The sequence below is a fragment of the Oryza glaberrima genome, chromosome 2, assembly GCF_000147395.1.
Source record: "Oryza glaberrima chromosome 2, OglaRS2, whole genome shotgun sequence".
NCBI classification, from domain to species: Eukaryota; Viridiplantae; Streptophyta; class Magnoliopsida; order Poales; family Poaceae; genus Oryza; species Oryza glaberrima.
In genome coordinates, this window is record NC_068327.1 from 14018011 (window position 1) to 14040984 (window position 22974).

At 42.4% G+C, this 22974-nt stretch overlaps 1 protein-coding gene across 1 annotated transcript; it reads left to right on the top strand.

Moving 5' to 3' along the window:
* Positions 1 to 19332: 19332 nt before the first annotated feature.
* LOC127763802 (auxin-responsive protein SAUR50-like) lies at positions 19333 to 20076 on the top strand. Its single transcript, XM_052288595.1, has one exon. It carries the CDS (start codon positions 19398 to 19400, stop codon positions 19722 to 19724), a length of 327 nt encoding a protein of 108 aa, XP_052144555.1. The 5' UTR covers positions 19333 to 19397; the 3' UTR covers positions 19725 to 20076.
* The last annotated feature ends 2898 nt before the right edge of the window (positions 20077 to 22974 follow it).

The following is a 22974-nucleotide window of genomic DNA, read 5'->3' on the forward strand; positions in this document are numbered from 1 at the left end:
TCTAAATTATGCCTAGAATAATTAAAATACTTGTGAAAGCCTTCAAAAATTAAAATGTGCAAAGTTAAAAGTCAAATAGGGCTTGGAGGATTTTTGTATATTTCCTAAAAGCCTAAAATGTGTAAATAAATTTTAGTGGAATTTTCAGAGCACAAATAATAATTATTAAGAAATAAACAAAGTTAAAAAGGTTTTATAAAAAGAAAACCCTAAAAATCACCCTCTCCCCTCTAATGGGCCGAATTCGGCCCATCTCCCTCCTCCTCTCTCCTCTCCCCTGCGGCCCACTCGGCCCTCCCCGCGCGCGCGCCGCTGACGGGCGGGCCTGCCCGCCACCCTCGCTGACGGGTGGGGCCCACCCGTCATCCCCTTCCTCCCGCGCCCGTTTCCCCCTCCTCCGGCCGCCCTCTCTCACTCCCAACCCTATATAAACCGTCCCCGAGCTCCCCACCACCGTTTCCGCCACTCACCGCCCTCTCTCCTCGCCGGAATCGAGCTCGCGCCGTTGCTCTCTCTCTCCGCCGTCGCCGCCGAGCTCCGGTCCGCCGCCGTCGTCGCCCCGGACCACCTCCCACCTCGGCGCCGCCTCCTTCGGCTTCGCCGCATCCTCGCCGACCTCGTCCACCCCTCCGTTTCGCTCGCCGACCGCCGGAGCGCCGTCGACCCCGTCCACCTGAGCCGCGCCGCCGCCTTCCTCCGCTCCGGTCGCCGTTTCCGTCGTCGCCGTCGACCCGGGGTGAGCCATGGACCGCCGCTTCGTTTCCCCCTTTCCCTCCCCTCTCCCGGCCGCCGCTCCGCCGTGCCTATGGCCGCCGCCGGCGACCATAGGGGCGTGGGCGCGCCGCCTCCCGCCGGCCGCGCCGACGTGGCCGCCTCCGGGCGCGCCTAGCGGCTGCCGCGTGGGGCCCGGCCGTCAGCCGCCCGCGCCCTCGGGTGCGGCTAACGCGTGGGGCCCACGGCGCCGGCCGGTGTGAGCCGGGTGCACCCGGTCCACCGTGGACCGTGAGGCTGCCGCGTGGGTCCCACTCCCGTGGACCCGGTCCGCGCGCCCTCTCTCCCGGCTGACGCAATAAATATATTTTTAAATTAAAATTTAAATGAAGAAATTCGTAAATATTCATTTAAAGAGCATATAAACTTCAAATGGCCATAACTTGGCCATTTGAACTTGGAATTGGACCGTTCAAGTCTCTAATTTTTCCTTAAGAAGTCAAGAACCCATTTTTGTGCTTTGTTTCTGCTTGTTATATGGAGTTTATTAGAGTAAAAGCCCTTTTCTTTTCCGTTGGTCGTGTAGACGCTGCAGCTTCGGAAGATCCGCTCTTCGTGGAGGTTGAAGCCGACGTTTGGGAAAGCGAGCAAGGCAAGTCACATCATCCTTTGAACATATTGGATCCCACTTTGTGAAATTACTTTGATTTAAATTATTGCATTATCGCTTTATTTAAATTCCCGCGTTATCACTGTTTTATTTAGCCATGCCTATTTACCTTTGTTATGACCTTATTATTGTTGTTATTGCTATTATTACCTTGTTCACCCTAGAATAAACAAAACCCCAACTAGTGGGCACTCTATTCATGGTTCCACTAGTAAGAATTTAGGTAGATGCTTCGCTGATTAATTAGGCAACATTAGGTGGTTTTATAACTCTAGACTTTGGGAATATTCATATCACCTGGATATATTGGAATGGTTGGATTATTGTGGAATTGGATGCACACCTCCCCCTCTATTCAAAACCCCCAAAATGGTTTTAGGCTGGGCTCGGGGTGTATGGTTTTGATAGTAGCACCTCGGCCACATAAGGACCGGTCTTCGGGCCTCTGTTGCAAAGCACTACCGTACTTCCACATGTCTAGTGGGTAAGGCTTAGTTTGTGGCTCAGTCTGGTTATAAACAAAAGTACACGGATGGAGATGGACGAAGTCAGGGGTCGATGGACATCTCTAGGACAAATGAAGGCTACACGGGCTGCGGCCCGGTAGTCGAGATGTCATAGCACAGGGCTGGTGTCCTGCTGCTAGGGGCTCAATTCTGCCTGCCTGTCCGGGGGTTCCGGCCGTAGGTGGGTTGGGTCGGTACTCTTGTCTATGGCTAGGATGGGTTGGAAACTATGTCATGTCTTCCGTCCATATGCCGTGGTGGTATGTGGCACGTGGTTGCACGTGAGGAAGACGTGTCTTGTGGGTAAAGATGTACACCTCTGATCAGAGTAAAACCTATTCGAATAGCCGCGCCCTCGGTTATGGGCAAGCCTAGCAATGTACCCGAGTTAGTGTTTTTAATTCTTAAAACCTGCTTAATAACTAAAATGTGGAATGGTTGGCCTGGGTTGACTTGGGACGAGCTGGGACCCAGGGTCGGGTTGCCAGTTCGGTCTGAATCATCGTAGGCCTTGGGTTAAGGCAGGTTCGTGTGGGTTCACGGCCTTGTTTAATAATATTAAATAGTTCTAGGATCGTGTTTTAAATTCAGCTTTGAGCAACTAAGGGTCTTTTAAATGCTGTTTATTGCAAAACCTAACCCCTATACTATAACTCCATTGTACTCCTTTGCACTTATGCTGCACTTGTGGGTGTGTCTTGTTGAGTACGGTGGTTGTACTCAGTCTTGCTCAATTTTTCCCAAACCCAGAAGAGGAGCCCCTGGATGATGAAGGCTTTGGTGTCTAGCTCGTGCCTGCCGTCAAGCGCCTGTGGTCGTCGCCTTAGTCTTCCGCTGTTTTCCGTTGTCTTTGAATGTGCTGGGCCGTCGCTGCCCATGTAATAATTAACTATTTACGCTTCCGCTTATTAAACTCTGAATTGTATCAACTTCTGGTGTACCTTGCCTCCTGGGACAAGGAATAATACACGTACGTAAGGAACGCCCGTTGGGCTATTTCCGGTCGTGACATTAACACTGTTATTTGGTCTTCACGGAATAGGGTCAGCTCTGATGTTCAGTTTTAAAAAATGGGGTCAAATGAGCAAACTTGAAAAAATAGGGTCAATTTAGTAGTTGGGCTTCAAACTAGGGTCAAATAAGTAATTGTTCCTTAATTCAAATATAGTCTTACAAAAATAGTAAAGAACTAAACACACATCGGAATCTCTAAGAAGACTATAGGAAAGGAGATACTCCAAGCCTATTTCTACTAAAACTGTAGTGAACACAATATAGATAGAAAGAATTGCTCCTTGAGGTGTGTGTTGGGAAGTGAAAAGATCTCCTCTATGATGAGGATGCTAGGTCCCGATCTTTCGATAGGTATTGATAACTCTCGATTTGGCGAAAACATGACACACACAATCCGGCTTCCGATCAACATGATCCGAACCATGCAAATCGCAGCACCACGTCTCCTCTGGTTATCAACCGTGCATCGTCCGGTTGACCACGCCGAGAAGGCTAATCCCTGCATGCGAATCGAAGAATACAAGCAAGAATAAGATAGATTGCAACACAATTGCATATGAATGATTAAGCATTCAAATTTGGGGTTCCACAAACCGACCTAGCGGCGAAACTGCAATGGCAGAAATAATCTAAGCAAAACTCGACTCTAAACGATGACGACTACTAAATATATATAATTAGGGACGTCCTAGGGTTGCCCAATGGCGCACGCCCCTTTGGTCTAAGCGACGACATAATTACAAGTTCTAAAACCCAAATTAGATTTGGACTGGATAAGGTATGAGGCTTGTTTTGCAGATTCCCGACAACTCGGTGGGAATTTTAATGTATGACCAAAACCATCTGAAAGTATACTCCATAAGCTTTCCAACAAGTACTCATGGGCCCCGAAATTCCTTTTATACCAGCGGCTAGGTCTGTTTGAAGTTAATGCTGTCAGAAGGCCCGAATCCGAATCCAAAACGTATAGAACTTTATCTCTTATCTTCTTTGGACCAAACGTGACGTGGTTAGGTAAAAGTAGACTAGGAGAAGGTCTTGGTTTGGTCCCAATCAACTTTTTTGATCATCCATGCATTCCTTACGCCCGGTCTCTGTTCCATCATCCACGCAAGTAGATCTGCACACGAGAAGATACAAAACTTATGGTGTAGTAACGTTTATTCAAATATATACGGAGTAATAAGTAAATCTAATATAAAACATATGCACCTTTGGTTGATAAATACACAAGTTAGTCATGGTCATATCCGAGCTAGTTGTGTCCTCATCACTATTTATAGCTTTAAATGGTGGTTGCTTAAGGCAGTTGTGGGCCGGGAATCAAGCATAACTGCCATCAGGAGTGAATGAGGAGTTGCCACGTGGAAGGGAGTGTTGGGCGCTCCAAGGCTGGTTCGGCCGAACCAGAGTAACCGCCATTAGCCACCTTCTTTGGTGTGTGGTTGACAAGTGGGCCTCTTGGTCGGTTCCCGGTGGTTTGGCCCCACTTTGAGTCAGTTTGAGCTGACTTGTGGGTGGCTCAATCCGTGTGCTCGCACGTGATTAGCCAGAAGTGTGTTTATTCTCTGCATTCATGTTAATTCTTCAAGCATAGTAGTACTACACTATTTATTATTGGAATACATGTAAGAAATGCTAGTTCTCTCTTTATTTATTATCCTAGTTGACTATCGCATTTCGTACTTAACGACTGTCAATAGTTTTGCTTATAGTTTTTAGAGGTCCCATCAACCCCCACAACACTACTTCTTACGGGTTTGTTGCTTCTCTCCTCTTTATGTCACTTGTCATCGTTGTGTTCTAGATGGACTATTTTTTTTAAAAAAATATATTTTTCATTTCTATATTTTGTTATTTATAAATTGTATTCATACTTTAACTCCTACAATTATTTTTATATTTTTGGATTTTTTTTCTGAATTTTAATTAATCTCGTGTTGTGTTCTAGATGGTCTCTTCTTTCAATAGTCTTTATTTTTTTATTCCCACATGAAAGACTATTGATATAATTAAACTATAAGCGGTATATTTCAATCGTGGATGGTACCATTACGAGCGGTATGTTTTAATCAATTAAACTATAAATCCAATTAGAGATAATTAATCTTTAGTTGAGTTTTTTTTTACCAAGGGCATTACGCCCCCATTTCCATTACTAGAAATGAAAGAGATTACAAGATCAAAGTCTTACAAACTGAAGAACAGAAAAGAAAGGACAGAAGCCAGCACACCGGCTGCTTTTGACCATACATGGACTATCCAGAAGGCACAGAATCAACAACTGCATAACAAGACTTCCAGGACTAACAGGAGCCATGAACCCAGCATCCACACAATCAACAAAGCATACTCTACCCCCGCCAAAAGATCAACACTGCAGTCTCCCCGTCGGCCTCCATCCAAACCTAGAATTGTACACATCACTTGCAATTTGCCTTATGAGCTTGGCCCCCAAGAGCAGCTTTCTTTGATCTGCCTCCCGCTTCTGCAAAAGAGCCTAGGATTCCATCCAGTGGCAAACCAGGAAAACTACATCAGTGGGATCATTAGGCAATTTTTTATCAAAACAAGCTTTATTTCTAGTTTTCTAGATAGCCCAGATTACAGCAGCAATACCAGTTACAATCAAGTTTTTGGTTTTGTTTGAGAAAGCAGAAAGCCAAGCCCCAAAAAGGTGTTGGCAGTCTTTAGCTGTTTTGAGATCAAAAGCACATTGTATTATATTCCAAATTAGTCTGACAAGAGAGCAATCAAAGAAAAGGTGTTGAATTGATTCCTGTTTCTCACAAAACTGACATTTTGTATCACCCTTTCTCCAACCTCTCCTAAACAAATTGTCCTTAGTCAGATTCTTGCCTCTCAAAAGAATCCAAATGAAAATTTTAATTTTCAAAGGAATTTTGAAACTCCAAATTTTCTTAAGAGGAATGTCTATTTGTTGAACACACAGTGCATTGTAGAAGGATTTCACACTGAAGACCCCTGTTTTTGTCAGATTCCAGACAAGCTTATCTCTCACCCCCTCCTCAACCTGAATCCCTTCCACAGAAAGTTTAATTTTATTCCAGTCCCTCAATTTGCTTCCATACAAAGACCTTCTAAACTTTATAACCTCCCAACCTTTGTTTTTAATCTCAGCCAAGGAAACATGTTTTGAGAGAGTAATGTTATAGAGAGTAGGGAATAAGTGAGCCAGAGGTCTGCCCCCGAGCCAACTATCTTCCCAAAACATAATGGACCTTCCATCCCCCACTTTCTTTGTGCAAAAATTATAGAATCTCTCCTTTACTTCCATCAAACCTTGCCAAAAGTGGGAATCACCAGGTTTAGGTTTCTGTATAGACATTGTTTTCTTCTTCAGGTATTTATCCGTCAACACCTCCTGCCACCACCCTTCCTCATTCTCAAGTTTCCAAATCCATTTTCCTAAAAGAGCTTTATTCATAAGATCCAAATCTAGAACACCCAAACCCTCCTGATCTCTAGGAGTACAAATCACAGGCCACTGTACAAGATGATATTTCCTAATCCCCTGATCTTCTTGCCAGAGCAATCTCCTTCTAAAGAAATCCATCCTTTCCTTCACACCAGTGGGAAGTCTATAGAAAGATATCATATATAAAGGAACATTACTCAGGCTGGAATTAATGAGAATCAATCTCGCCCCAATTGACTGGAGTCTGCCCTGCCAGCAGCTCAGTTTACTTTCCATTGTATTCTCAGCAGTTTTCCGGTCTTTATTGAGAATCCTTTTTTGATCAATAGGAACCCCCAAATACCTCATAGGCAAATCACCTATGTTACAAGTGAAAAGCTGGCTGAACAACTCTTTTCTATCTCTGGCCTCTCCTATACAAAAGACCTCACTTTTATGAAAATTGATTTTGAGGTCTGAAAGCTGTTCAAACAGACAAAGAATAAATTTCAAGTTCCTAGCATATTCTAAGTTGTTAGGGAGCAAGAAGATGGTGTCATCAGCATATTGTAAAATAGAGATCTTATTTTCTTCATTATTACCTAGACCCTCCAGAAGAGAGTGCTCCTCAGCCCTCGGCACCAGTAAAGTAAGTGCTTCAGCTGCCAAATTGAACAGCAATGGGGACAAAGGGTCTCCCTGCCTTAGACCTTTGTGAGTTTGGAAAAAAGGACCTATCTCATCATTAACTTTAACAGCCACCTTCCCTCCCTTAATGACTTTCATAATCCAGTCACACTATTGATCAGGGAAACCTTTAGAGACTAGCATTCTATGCACAAAAACCCAATTCACTTTGTCATAAGCTTTTTCCAAATCGACTTTGAAGAGAATGCCACTTTGCTTTTTATGATGAAGAGAATTCAAAATTTCATGCAAAATGACAACCCCTTCTAAAATATACCTGTTCTTAAGGAAAGCAGATTGATTTTTTGAGATAATATAAGACATCACATGATAAATTCTGTTCATCAGAACCTTTGTTATAATTTTGAAGCTAACATTCAAAAGGCAAATTGGCCTAAATTTTTGAATCTGGGCAGCATCTTTTGTTTTAGGAACAAGGGTGATGATGCCATAATTGTGCCTTTCCACATTTAACAAACCCTTTTGGAAATCACTAAAGAGTTCAAACAAATCATTTTTAATTAAATCCCAGAATTTTTTGTAGAATTCCCCAGGTATCCCATCAGGGCCAGGGACCTTGTGTTGTTTCAGTTCAAAGACCACTCTTTTGATTTCCTCCATAGAGAAGGGCTCAGTTAGTCTCCTCTTATCCTCTTCAGTAACTTGGCAGATCCCTTCCATTTCAATAGAAATAGAGTTTTCAACTGAATGACCAAACAACTTTTTATAGAAATGAGTGATATAACATAGCAAATTACTTTGCCCCTCAATTTCTCCTTCCTCTTGACTAAGAGAATGAATTTGACTCTTTCTTCTTCTCCCATTAGCTTTTGCATGGTAATATTTTGTATTTCTATCCCCCTCCAGAATTTCTCTAACCTTACTCCTTTGAAACCACTTCCATTTTTCCTCCCTTATAACATAGGCTAGTTTCTGTTCTAACTCCTTTCTATCTTCCCTATACTTATGGGTCATGCCAAGTGCTTCAATCTTGATGTCAATGGCATCAATTTATTTTAGAATGTTTTCTTTTTCCCTCCTATATAAACCCTCCCAATTCCTGTTCCACCCATTGAGTTTTTTCCTAAGCGCCTTGAGTTTTTTCTGCCATCTCTCAATACTATTGCCAGAATACTGTTTATTCCAAACTTCAATTATCACACTCCCCAAGTCTTCCCTAAGGAACTAACCTAACTCAAATCTGAACAAATGTTTCTTATTAACAAATGCCTCAGTTCTCATCAGAACAGGGCTATGATCAGAGAAAGTCGTCACTAAAATTCTAGTAGTGGTTAGAGGAAAAGCAGCCTCCCAATCATTGTTGATAAAAATCCTATCTAACTTTTCTAGAGTGGACTGAATCTGGTTGTTAAACCATGTATACTGTCTATTCCCCATACCAACCTCTCTTAGATTGGATTGCTCAATGATGGCATTAAATAAGAAACTCCATTTGTTGTATCCCCAGGTTTATTCTTTTCACTTTCCTTTCTCAGAATATTGAAATCCCCACCTACAACCAAGGGTCTGTTCTGATAATGTAAAACATTGGCTAGCTCAGCCAAAAAGTTGTTCTTTTGTGCGTATTGAGCTGCCCCATATACTACCACAAGATCCCAACACCTCTTATCATCTATTTTTTGTAACTTCAATCTCGCATGATAGTTCCCAAAGCTAGTATCTAAAATATCATGCCTATTAGAATCTATCCCAACAAGAATCCCACCTGATCTCCCATTAGCAGGGATCCACCTCCAAACCAAATTCCTACCACCTCCAAGACTACCCAACATAGTAGCAGAAAATTCCTGCTTAACAGTTTCAATGATGCCAATAAAATCTAAATGATGATCCTTGATTAGGTCTTGCAAGTGACCTATTTTTTCAGGACTCCCCATTCCCCTAATATTCCAAAAAAGGCCAATCATTTTTCTTAGAATTATTTTTCCCTTTTCTCTTACCTAATATGGGTGTTACCTTAACAATGTCAAGGTTTCCCTTCATTCTTTTCCCTTTCCCACTGGAAGTGTGTATGTTTTTAATCAAATTTTCGATCTCATCAAGTTCAGAGTCCACATCATCTTCTGAAGAGTATAATTCTCCCAAGCCAGAGAGTTCAGGAAAATCTCCTGATTTGCTCTCTTGAGTTTTGTCTAAAATTGCTTCTTGATTTTTCATAAACAAATTGACTCTAGCATTCTCCATATCCTTTATTAGATGAAGATTAGAATCAACATCAACCAAGGCACACCCAAGACTAACTCCTAACAAATTAGCAATGTTCATGAGAGAGCTATTTGGTTCATCAATAATAGAAGGGATTGAAGCCTGACCTTTGTTAATAAAGGCATTCTGAGCCTCTTTCCTTTCCATTGTCATGTCTTGTGGTTTTTTGTCTTCTTTATCTCTCAGTCTCTTGCTTCTCCTTGTGTCTTCTTCTTGACTGTCGATGCCCTCTTCAGTCAGAACCACACCAACTTGCTTGGCAAAGTTTCCTTCAGATTCTTGGGAATCTAGGAAATCCTCACTGTCTCCCAAGTTAACTCTTTCTCCTTCTTCTCCCCTAGGGCCCAATTCAATCTCAGCCATCACCTCCAAACAGCTTAAAGTTCCTGTCCCACCATTAGATAAAGCCCCATCTCCAGCACGTGTCTCTTCTACAATGGGAATTTCAGACATCTCAGACCCTTTCCCAGCCCCTTTACTTTTAGATAGAATCACATTTCCTTCTTGGACCAAAATCCTAGCAGATTGTTTTTCCATCTCCTCATCTTGCAACTTCATGGCCAAATCTCTGTCCCTATGGAACTGAACACACTTAGCCACATCAGATTCAGTTGTCAATCCAGGGTCTAGTACTGGCACAACTTCATCCCCCTTCCCAGCCCTATACACACCCTTGTTACTACTTGGTCCCGGTTCTCCCCCCTCATTGACATGTTGTTTTCCCTCCCTCTGTCCCACTTTGGTTGGAGTATAGACAGCTTCCTTATCCTCTTCAAAGACTTGCTCTCTAAACCACCCTTGCTCTACCATTTCCTCCAAAGTGAACTGAGCCCGGAATAGCAGCCCTTTTGGTGTAGTCAGAATTAGTTTTAGAGGAAGGGCTTCCAAATCCATCATACCCACCTTGATCCTGATGAGACCTTTTGCCCTGAAAGTAATCATGTCTACTTCCATCACTAGTCCCAAGTTAGAACCAACCTCAAAAGGGGCAGGGTAAGTCTTCATTTCATCCGGAATACCAGTCACTCTTGTCCAAACTGTATGCATCTTCCCTACAGCTTCAGACTCTTGGGCCCATTCTTTGACATTAACCTGCACATTAGTCCCCTTGACAGTAAAGTGATCAAAGTTTGACAGCTCATCAAACCTCATCCTATTGGGAAACCTCATTTGAAAGGTCCCATTAGGCATTTCTTTTGCTTTCCATATCCAATTCCACTGAACTGCTGAGTAAAACCTTGTTCCAATTGCGCCACAGTTAATCCCCCTCCACTAATGATTGAAATCATTGCCAAAGGATTAATGTGTTCCTTTGCTGGCTCAGATCTAGTGTTCTGAATCAATATACATCCAAGCCCTTGAGCACCATATCCCACCAACTTGGCAATAGTTCTGGGTTGCTTATCATACAGACAATCCTCAGTCTTGTGAGTAGGCTTAGCACAATTGACACAAAACACAGCAACATGACAATCCTTAACCAAGTGACCAACACCTTTGCATCTCACACAAAAGATTCTCTGAGAGTTCGGATTCATACCATGTCTTGGGTTTGCTTGGGGAGGAGGACGAGAAGCTGCAACCTCAGCTTTCGCCTCATCCTGCTTGAGGTTTGAGACAGTAATTCCCACTTTGATCTTCTCCTGCATCTGCATCGGCTTGATCTGCTGCACTAAACTCCCCTCTTTGGTTGCCACAGCCGAGACTTGCTCATCCCTCTTTTCTTCAGCGCGCCCTGGTAGTAGATGAACTGCTCGAACTCCTTCCTGGCCTTGCCTCCCATGATGCTCCACTCCTAGCGGTCGCCTCCCGTGGAAGGCTGGCCTTGGTTGGAAGCGCCCTCTCCAGCCCCCTCCTTGTTGCGCCATTGCTGGAATCCGACCTCGAACAACCTTCTCAAATCTACGCGTATCTCCCTTGATCGTACCTCTCCACCTCGATTCCCCGCCACCAATTCCTAGCCTCGGCCACTCCTCCGCCGCCGCCTTCACCTCCCTCAACTCCTCTTTTCTCCACCCCCCTCTAAACCCTAGCTCTCGAGGATTCGATCCCCACAGATGCTTCAGGTGCCGATCCAGATGTGCCAGCTGACGTGAAAGTCTAGGGCCAAAACCCCGGCTACAGGGATGGGCTAGATGGCCCAATCTCCCTCCGCCATGGATGAGCTCCTTGGGCCCTTCCCCAGAAACTTCCGAAAAGCAGTGCGAAACCCCTCCCGCGAGGAATTTTGTCGCGATATGCCCTTTCAAACTTCCGGATCCCGCCCCTTGAACCCCTCTCTGAGCGCCGCCGAGGTCGCCGGAGAGACCCTCGCCGCCGATGAACTCTCCTGCGAGAGGAGTCGCCGCCCAATCGCCCTCTCCGCCATCACTCCTTCTCCGACCCCTAAACATTGGATTAGTCCAATCTCTTTAGTTGAGTTTTACATGGACTCTTCTTTTTATTTATTTTTATTTTTTATTTCGAATTTCAATTACTTCTAAATGTATTCCTAGTCGAAGTCTTCTTTTCTCACTAATTTTTAGCCTCCATAATGAACGTGGTGCTTCCTTTCAAGGCGTTAATCCAAATTTTGCTCCTACACTAATAATAGAAAACCATGATTAAATTTGAAAATAACCCAGACATGCAAAGACTTGTCACGTGAGGTCAGTCTGACCATAGCCATCTGGCCGGTCAGATAGACGGTAGGGGGCCGGTCAAACCAACGGAGTCCGATTCTAAGTCTGATTTGTCGGTCCTCGGATTTTCTTGCTAAAGCCTAAGATTTTAGAGTCTTAATTGGTTTCTACACCTAATTGGACGTGGAAAAAACCATGGGAAGGAATCCCGCCCCTCCTATTAATATAAGTGGGCCAAGATCGATTGAATAAACAACCAATCAATTGTCCAAATCTATTTAGTATCCAAACCCTCTATATTCTATATCACCCTCCTTCTTACTACCAATTCCAAATGTATTCTCCTCCAATCCCAAAATTGCTTGTTGTCTCTCGTCTCTACAGAGTTAGAGGACGTTCTAACTGGCCTGCCGAGTCGAAAATAAACCGGTGTAACGTCCACCCTGACGGGGCCTCTCCCGGGTGTTCGTTTGGCGACATCTACGCACTCCGTACAGTGGTCTGTCTTAGGGTGCCACCACGAGTTGCACACAACGTGTTTAAGGTGTAGAGCTGTGACTCGTTGTCAACACAAGCTGTTTTAATAATATAATAGATTCCGCCATTCTTCCATCTATTTTTCATGGTTTTATTCTAGTCATTCGTGCGTATAGATTCTAGTGAGGAGAGCGGTATTCTAGCGTTCGAAAAGGTCTGTGTTTTCCTCAATAATCACTACTACAGAAAATAACATCAGTGTCGGTTCGTAACTAGCAGACTATCATCAGTGCCGGAAATCAAATTTATAATATGGTCATGTTTGATAAGTTGAAGAGCAAAGATGGTGCTCATTATCATCGGTACACTCAATAATCGAGCGGTGTAGAATATTCGTGTCTGAACGTGGTATAATTCATTGGTGGAGAAACCATCTTTGGTCGGTCGACCAAATTCCATAATAATCACAGTTACAATAAAACCGGGACTAAAGATTATCTTAAGTCCCGGTTGAAAAAGGTTATAGGTACTTTTTGATCTTTAGTCTCGGTTGGTAATCAATCTTTAGTCCCGGTTAGTAACACCAACCGGGAAAAAAGATCGGCATGCGTGGAGAGATCGAGGCATGCGGGATCGAGATACATATCTCCTCCTCCCCTCCTCCTCTTCTCCTCTCCTCCGATCCCCTTCTCCTCGCTATCTTACACGCGGAGGATCCCCTCCTCCTCTCCCTCCTCTCCTTCTCCTCCCCCTCCCCCCTCCTCCCCGATCTGCAGGCGGCGGCGGCGCCGCGCGAGGCTCCTTCTCCTCCCCCTCCCCCCTCCTCCCCGATCTGCAGGCGCGGCGCCGGCCTCGCGCGGCGGTCGGCGCGCGGTGCTGGCCGGCGGAAGGCGGAAGGCGGCGGCTGGGCGGCAGGCGGAAGATGGCGGCTTGTTTTGTTTTTTTTTTTGAGAATTTGTGATCCGGATCTGAGATGTATTTGATTTGTGTGTGATGTGAATATGTGATGAATTTTGTAGAAGTTGTGATGTAATTTTTTTTTAAGATTTTGTGATGTATTTGGAGATGATCGATTTGAGGATTTGGAGGTGATAATTGATTTGGGATTTTGGAGATGGGGATGGAGTGAAATCAATATATTAAAAACAATGAAGAAAAGAATAGAATAAAGGAGCAGCCGGGATCAGCCTGGCTCTATCTTTAGTCCCGGAACTAAAGGCAATATCTTTAGTCCTAAAGATAGATTTTTACTCCTGGTTATTTCACCCGGGACAATGGATACACAAGCAATAATTAAACCTATCTCTAATTAGTTCAACTCGAAGTAATTCTCTACAAACACTTGTGAATTGGTTTATTTGTGAATTTTTATGGTGGTCATGGTCGGACAAGAGTCCTTGTCTAGTAGAAATATTAATTTGTGATTTTTGCATTACTTATAGTCTATCGCCGCCGCGGGGCTTCCCTGCCCAGCTGCTACCGCATGCCGCACTGCTGCTTCCACCTGCCGCCGCTCGGCTACCCTTGCCGCTGCGAGCTGCCGCAGCTGTGCGCCTATGGCACGGTCCCCCAGCAGCGGCTTTGACTGGGCGCCTATCGGTCGGATCTGACTAAGTGAGGAAATGCGAATTTACAAAATTACCCTTCACGCAAATAGATGAAAAGACAAATATACCCTATTTAATTTATATTGCAGAATAATTTAGAGAAAAATCAGATTAATTTACACCATAGATCAAATATACTGGTAGTATATACTTGCAGTACAATGTACCGTAAAATTTGTCTAAATTAAAACTATTAGATAATGCGGGACCTTTATTGAACAGCAATCGAACTTAAATTAAATAAATACGTACTACTAGAGTGGACCACAAGCTAGTAGAAAGTAAGACGTACGTCGCTGGTAGTGTATAATTGATACAATCATATTTTATATGCAATTAAAGTGATTATTATAGATCGTATTTTTTAGGAGATGATAAAAAAGAAATATAGATTAGCAAGATGGAATATTATTGCTCAATCAAAGAACCAGGATAGACTAGGGGTGCATAAAATAGAAATCATAATAAATATATGTTAAGCAAATTGTTTTTAAACTGATTAATTAGAAAGATATTTGGCCGGACATATTAAAGAAAAATATTTACAAAACAATACAGTCACCCAAGTTAAGAGAAAACAAGAGGATTCTCATTTTTGGTCAGGCCTCATAAAGGTCAAGAATTTTTTTAAAAAAATTAGGATCATGGGTAGTAAATGATGGGAAGCAAGTAAGATATTGGAAGGATAATGGTTAGGAAATATTTCCTCTACTTTATGGATAGATATCCAATTCTCTACAATATTTGCTCAAAGAGAAATGTTTCAGTTGTAACGGTCATGACTTCTATTCCACTAAATGGTTTCTTTAAAAGAGCATTATTGGTAGGCCAGAACCTGGAAAATTGGCATGATTTAGTGACCAATATTAATTGTGCATATTCAATTGAATGATGATATTGACTATTTAGATGGAATCTTCATCAAATTTGTTAATTTTGGGTTTGTTCTATGCACTTGGCTTTAATAAATAATGACCATATTAAGAGAAACATATTTTTATAGAAATTAAAATGCTTCTTAAAATAAACATTTTTGTGTATTACCATTTAAAGAAGTAATATTAACTAAAGACAATTTACCATGAAGGAATTGGAATAGCAATATAACTTTTTTTTATGAAAAGTGAAACTATTTATCAGTTTTTAGTACCATTTTGCTAAATTTCTTTGGAGATCAATACATATTTCTTGTGGCTTGGAACCTCTAAAAATTACTTCCTCTATCCCGTAGTAGGTTCATTTTAAGCTTCTTCTATTTGTCCCAAAATAAGTTTGTTTTTAGAATAATCATTGCATTGGAGTTTGTGAAAGTAGAGAATAATTGTATTGGGATTTGATAAAGTGAGAAATAGTTGCATTGGGATTTAATAAAGTTGGGTTATTCTGTTTTTTTTATTGGTATGTGTAAAAATAAACTTATTTTGGGATGGAGTTAGTACTTCTCATATTGATGGAAATTGGCTTAAAGGTATTGACTCAAAAACAAAGAAGCTTATTCTAGTAGGGGCATCTGCTATATGTTGGGTTTTTTGTTTTGTAGAAATGATATGATTTTTAACAAATCTTTAATGAAATCTTATCTGCAGGTCCTGTTAAGGGCAACGTACCGATTTCGGTTCTAGGCACAACTTCAAAGATGTGACGAGGACAAGAAACTAATATATATTGCGTGCTGAAACCTAGAAACAATGGTCATGTATATATTTGCTAACTTTGGGTGTATATTTCCAAATGGACTTGAATAAACGATGTTCGGGTTATTAGTTATTGTTTCATCATTTCCTAGTTTTTATGTGCTCTTTATTGAGTGAACTATGTAATATGGTTGTAGGTTCTTTTCTTTTTGAGGGAATGGTTGTAGCTTCTCTGAAGCAAAGGCCGAGAGTCTTTCCATTATCTAAAAGATGCAATTAAATCGATCAATTTACGATATTTTATCTGTCATTAATTATTAGGCCGCAATGCTTAGTAGCAAAAAAGTAATTTATGTCCCTTTAGAAAAAAAAACTTTTTTTATTCAGTCGAATTATTTCATGGGATCATTTAACCCTTATACTATTTATTTGCTCATTTTACTCTAAACTGTTGAAAATGGTTTACTTTATCCATAATAATATATTTCTTTTCAAAACTTTCTATGTAAGCTATATATTTGTATGCTGTAGTTTTGTAGAGCAATTGATTTTTAGATCAGTCTTTTGGAGCTTCCAAACCATGCGAACAATGATGATAAAAAAAATTATAAATAGTGTCGAGACTTATAGGAGAATATTACTTACTACTACCTCCGTTTAAGGTGATAAGACTTTCAAGCATTGTCCACATTCATATATATGTTAAAGAATATATATATATATATATATATGTATATGTATATATATATATATATGTATGTGCGCGCGCGCGCCTAGATTCATTAACATGTATATAAATATGTGCAGTGCTAGAAAGTCTTATAACCTGAAACAGAAGAAGTAATATATAGGAAGGGAAAAAGAGAAATGCAGTTAGGGATTAAGTAGGACCATCTCCAATAGTTTGAGGTGTAAAAGAAGAACAAAAATTGTTTAGAGGTCGAGTGCTCTGGTGAAATAGCTTGAGGGAAAAAATGAATTTCTTTTCAAACTTTTATATATTTAAATTAAACAATGTTAAAAACATGAAAAAAATCAAATTTATAATATGGTCACGTTTGATAAGTTGAAGAGCAAAGATGGTGCTCATTATCATCGGTACACTCAATAATCGAGCGGTGTAGAATATTCGTGTCTGAACGTGGTATAATTCATTGGTGGAGAAACCATCTTTGGTCGGTCGACCAGATTCCATAATAATCCCGGTTACAATAAGACCGGGACTAAAGATTATCTTAAGTCCCGGTTGAAAAAGGTTATAGGTACTTTTTGATCTTTAGTCTCGGTTGGTAATCAATCTTTAGTCCTGGTTAGTAACACCAACCGGGAAAAAAGATCGGCATGCGCGGAGAGATCGAGGCGTGCGGGATCGAGATACATATCTCCTCCTCCCCTCCTCCTCTTCTCCTCTCCTCCGATCCCCTTCTCCTCGCTATCTTACACGCGGAGGATCCTCTCCTCCTCCTCCACCTCCTCTCCTTCTCCTCCCCCTCCCCCCTCCTCCCCGATCTGCAGGCGGCGGCGGTGCCGCGCGAGGCTCCTTCTTCTCCCCCTCCCCCCTCCTCCCCGGTCTGCAGGCGCGGCGCCAGCCTCGCGCGGCGGCTGAGCAGCTGGCGGCCGGCGCGCGGCGCTGGCCGGCGGAAGGCGAAAGGCGGCGGCTGGGCGGCAGGCGGAAGATGGCGGCTTGTTTTGTTTTTTTTTTGAGAATTTGTGATCCGGATCTGAGATGTATTTGATTTGTGTGTGATGTGGATATGTGATGAATTTATTAGAAGTTGTGATGTAATTTTTTTTAAGATTTTGTGATGTATTTGGAGATGATCGATTTGAGGATTTGGAGGTGATAATTGATTTGGGATTTTGGAGATGGGGATGGAGTGAAATCAATATATTAAAAACAATGAAGAAAAGAATAGAATAAAGGAGCAGCCGGGATCAGCCTGGCTCTATCTTTAGTACCGGAACTAAAGGCAATATCTTTAGTCCTAAAGATAGATTTTTACTCCCGGTTATTTCACCCGGGACTAACGATAGCGATCTTTAGTTCCGGATTTGTAGTCTCGGTTGGAAAACTGGGACTAAAGGGGGGTTACGAACCGGGAGTAAAAACTTCTTCTCCACCAGTGATTGTATTGTTAAGGAAGGATGGATACTATAGTATCTATGTGCACACGGCTTCTGAATGGAATAGGGCCTGTTTGGGGGAGCTTAAGATTATGAAAAGCAGCTGCTGAGAAGCTAGCTGGTGAGAATCTAGAGAAGCTAGAAAACCCAGCTTTTGGTTTCTAGTTCATTTTCTAGATTCTACGACTACAGATTGATTCTCAGAATCTGGGTAAAAAGCTAAACTGTTGGAGGGAGCTTCTGGCTACTGGAGATTCTAGGAGAAGCTGCAGCTGCTAGAAGCTCCCCCAAACAGATCCATAGAATGGATTAATTATTATAAAGTTGAAATTATATTTTAAATGGATTTTTAATAAATTCATATGTATATAAAGTTTTTATTAAAATTATATCGTTTAGGAGTTTGAGAAGCGTGCCTATCTATGTATTCTTTCATATGTACTTTCTATAAAGTTATATCCCACTAAGTCTAAAGCTCAACATGCAACCATATCACATTATCACCCACTAGTAATAATTACATATTCTTATCAAGCATACAACATCATCTATAATTTATTTAATTTTATAAATCAACATGTAAGTATATCTAATCATCACCCCTCACATCATTTGTACAATATTTTAACAAATCTATCATTTTTACAATATTTAAGATATACTTATCAATATGTTTCACATTAATACGGGGTATCATTTGTTTGTTTCATGATAAGCATTGATAAACCCTGATGTTTTATTATTTTTTTTCTCTTGAAAAACAAATTGAGCATTGTTTACTAATTCCCGCATCACCTAGTTTCTTTAAAAGGGACAGCCCAAAAGTGATTAATTTACTGTATTTGAAATATGGCATAAAGAAATGTTTTTTGGGAGCATTGGCTGCAACTTGCGAGGAGTACAAACAGTCGTACAGTGTTTACGTACAATCCTCACCTACCATTTCCGGTCCCTACTGATCACCAGCCAGCAACCCACGAAAAGCAGTACATTCCCAGATGCAATTTGGGAAGCAATTTGGGAGTAGATGCATTGAACATCGCAGATTGGCAGTGTAGAGAACATGGTGTTTCGGAAATCCTGCAATCAGTATAGACAGCTAGTACTAGCTAGCCTTCTGTGGCCTGGATAAACCCGCCCAAAAAAGGACCGTCCTGCCCGAATCAAAATCAATCATTCAATCAATTGACCGCGCAAGACAGAAAATCTCCCTTGTTATCCCTCTCTCCAGAGAAGCAGCAACCGGGTTAGTACAGTACGCAGCAACGGCTTCTGGCGTAGCAGGTGCCGGGACAACGTCCACATGCGCCACATACCGCCCTGCGCACCCGTGCCGGTAGGCCCGGTACACGGTCCCTACCCCGCCACGCTCCCAGAGGCCGCGAAACCGGAGTAGAGAAATCAGCCATATCCGCGGCGCGCGATCGGCGCCAGGCAGTAGCGTGGTAGGACCGTACATTCCACCTCGCGCGCGACCCACTAGCTACCAGCCTTCTACTACTAACACCCACCCGGGCGTGCCGCTGCCGCCGTGTGCCCGAGCGAGCCCACGCCCACATGCACCCGCGTGTCTCCCACCCTTCCCCCTTAAATACCACGCTATTCCGCAGGTGGCAGGTCGATGTCTCGCTGCTCGACGTACCACTACTACTGCTGCACGCACTAACCGTCCGGACGTCCGGTGGACATCGACCGGCGCCATATGGCGATCACGGGGTCCAAGAAGCCGGGGCAGCTCAAGCAGATGCTGCGGAGGTGCTCGTCCAGCCTCGGGATAAAGGGCGCCGGCGGCGACGACGATGGGCTGCCTGGGGACGTGCCGAGGGGCCACTTCGCCGTGTACGTCGGCATCAGCCGGAGACGCTACATCGTGCCGATGGCGTGCCTTGCGGCGCCAGAGTTCCAGGAGCTTCTCAGGAAGGCCGAGGAGGAGTTTGGCTTCGACCACGACATGGGTATCACCCTGCCCTGCGATGAGGCCACCTTCCACGGCGTCCTCCTCTCCGCCTCTGCCACCTCCATCAGATGACATGAGGCAGGCGCGCTTGCATTGCGATTTGCTGCATTGCTTGCTAGGGTAGAAATTGAGGCATGATCGTGCATGGATGTTGGCACATTCTTATTTTTTTCCTCTCCTCTCTTGCTAGCTTCAATTCCTATTGTAAGTTCGGCTGTGCTGTGATCGATCGAGTTGTGAAAATTCTCAGAGCGTGCTGCCATTTGGCTGCCCTGTGAGAACGATATTCCAACTTCCATAGATCGATCGCTCAAGTAAAAATATTGTGTTCCAGCCCAACGAAAAATAACATCATTTTCATTAGATGATCATTGTTTTTGTTTAGTGTACTGGGGCGCACTGATCAATCACATGGTGGACACCTGTTCTTGCTCTCTTATGTGTACTGGACTGACTGCATGTGTCGCACTCGTACCAGAGTGACATCTGCAAACAGGCATCTCTCCAGATTAGGTTCTGTTTCTGTGTTTAGTTTGTGTGTTAAATTTTTTTAAGTATACGGACACATATTTAAAGTATTAAATATAAACTAATAACAAAACAAATTACAGAATTATTAGTTAGGTTAACAGGAGACATTCAAGTATTTGGATATGATTTGCTAACCTTTACTGGTGCGGGATAGAAGTGATTTGAAATTATTCTTTACATATGATGGTCACAACATTGAGAATCTCCTCTTGCTCACAAGATCTGCAGTACAGTGCACCTAAAATTAATTAACAGTAAAATGCAAAGTTAAGAATGTTGTACAATGTTTTTCCGTTAAAAAGTGACTGCGTTTTAGTGAAACTATGGTAGGCTTAGCCAGCCTGAACTATAATTGCTTATAACTTACTACTGGACACAATTACAAATTAACAAAATTTACCTGGTTACATGCTGTTAACATCAATAGGGGAATAGAATATAGTGAAGTCAGGTGGAATCAAGATGTATTTGAGCCACATTTGGAGTCCTTCAAAAATTTGCAGATGGAAAACAAAAACATTAGTTAAATAGGTCCCGGTCAGACACTTTTAGTTTGGCAGTAACCAAATAAAACACTCTTCCTATCACCCCTGTCAGCCCATAGGACAAAAATGTACATGAAACAGAACTGTAAAAAATTCAAAATAGGATATGATGCTATATAATTAATTCAGGAAATCTGCTGGTTTTTTTTTTTTTTTGCAATGATTGACGGATATATGATTTCTCATGAAACTTGTTGAGTTGATTATACCTTCGTTGTTCCAAATATAACCCAAAATCACCAACAAAAATAATCTTGATTCTCTTTATATTCACTACAGGAGATTCATATTGTCTTTCGGCTTGATAATAGGTATTTCAGATAATTACCTATCATGTAATTGAAAGGTCAATATGGAACCATTAGGTTGTAAATAAACTATTAGAGAAGAGACGCACTGCACAGAAACTAAAGGAGGTTGAAATGTTTCTCCTCTTCACCTTGGCCATGCCGCCTGCTCTCCTGCCCCAAGAACTATATATAGCCAAGAACCTCTCTTGACTACCAAAAGCTGTAACTTTGAGTCGTTGAACTATTGATCTTCCACTCTGGTCACACCATCTTTTACACAATTGTGTATAGCTTGTACTACAAAGACAATGATGGAGTATTTTAGCCTCCCTACAACAAAAATATGCAAATAAGAAGAAGAAAAAGTAACTTTCAGCAGTGCAACAAGATTTAGAACATCAAATTAGGACTGCTAGCAACTGCGAGCGTTCTATACACATCACCAAGAATGATTCCTTCTATTCGAATCAAATCAAATCAAATCACAGAGTTGTGAAACTATTCGTTTGTTCTGAGAGCACTGGATTTGATTTCAGTTTGGTAGATCAGAAAGAAGTCAAGAACCGGGTGGTGATTCAAAAAGAGAAGAGGAAGATGGGAGCGGAAGCAATGGAGCAGTACCTGCGGGGAGGCGGCGGCAGCGATACACGCGAGAAGGAGTGACGGCGGGGGCAGCGGTACATGCGAGGAGGAGCGACAGCAGGGGCTGGTGGAGGGCGGTGGCAGCTGCGGTGCACGCAAGGAGGAGGGAGGAGGAGGCAAGGAGCGAGGAAGAGTATCACAGCGGCAGCGGTAGGCGTAGTCTTCGTGCGTTGGGATTAGGGAGGATTAGACGATGTGGATGCAGATAGATGGACGGTAGGGATTCACCCGTTGATTTGACATGTGTGATTGGAGTGGTGCAACTCTTTTTTTATATATTAGTATAGACTAAAAAAAATGCTCGTGCGTTGCAACGGGTAAAGTCATTTTTTTATACAATAATAACTATTAGGAGCCTATTAGAGCTGAGTAATAAATTAAAACATTGGAATCGCTATACATTATAATTAAAAAGTTATTCCTTGTTTTTGGGTTGAAAGTCTATTTCTTTCTTCCTTTTCAGCCCCGGCCTAGTATGGTACCTCTCTTCGTCCCAGCCCACAAGTGAAGCGGTAGGCCCAGCTCATATCCTATTAGCGTCTCCAATCTCAGGAAAGTAATGCCGTCCCATAAAATGGCTTCATCCTAGCCCACAAGTGAAGCTGTAGGCCCAACCTCGGAAAAGTAGTCCCGTCCCATAAATGGCAAAGCTGATCCTCCCCCATTAAATTCAGTTGAATCTTTCTCGATCTCTCAAAATTTATCAATGGCTTTTGATCTACTCAATCTTCTCTTTCCATTTTTTTCAAAATCAGAGCGAATCAAACTTACCAATTGGCCATTATCAGCTGCGGTTAAATAGAGATTAAATTCAGCAAATTAAAGCCAGAATTGAAATATGAAATCATAGGGAAAATGATGATGTAGGAGTGGGAAATCGGTTTTTGCAATCACTTGGAGGAGGAAACGTGCGGGAGGTAGATTGATGTGACAACAGCCCTAGGGTTTGGCCCGGCTGCGGCTGAGGCGTGCGGATCAGACAGAAGGAGATTGAAAAAAGAGAACAAAAAAAAATGTGACGCACTGAAAAATCGGACGAAAAAGAAGGCAGGTGGAAAAGGGAAACAAACGGTCCCACAAAAAACATGAAAAAAAACAAAATAAACCACGACAGAAAGAAACGGCGTGCGGATAAAAAAAGAACCGGAAAAAAATCGTGACCGAACAGAGTCGGAAAAAAAACAGGCCCTATTTGGGTGACGTACGAAAGTTATGAGCAAAAACACCTTGAATTTTTATAATAGGTAAAAATGATAATAAAGAAGTAGTGTTGGTAGGCTATATATCTAACCAGGACAAAATGACTATTTTATT

Excerpts from the sequence above, each read along its gene's own strand:
- LOC127763802 (XM_052288595.1), top strand. The coding sequence starts at position 19,398 with ATGGCGATCACGGGGTCCAAGAAGCCGGGGCAGCTCAAGCAGATGCTG.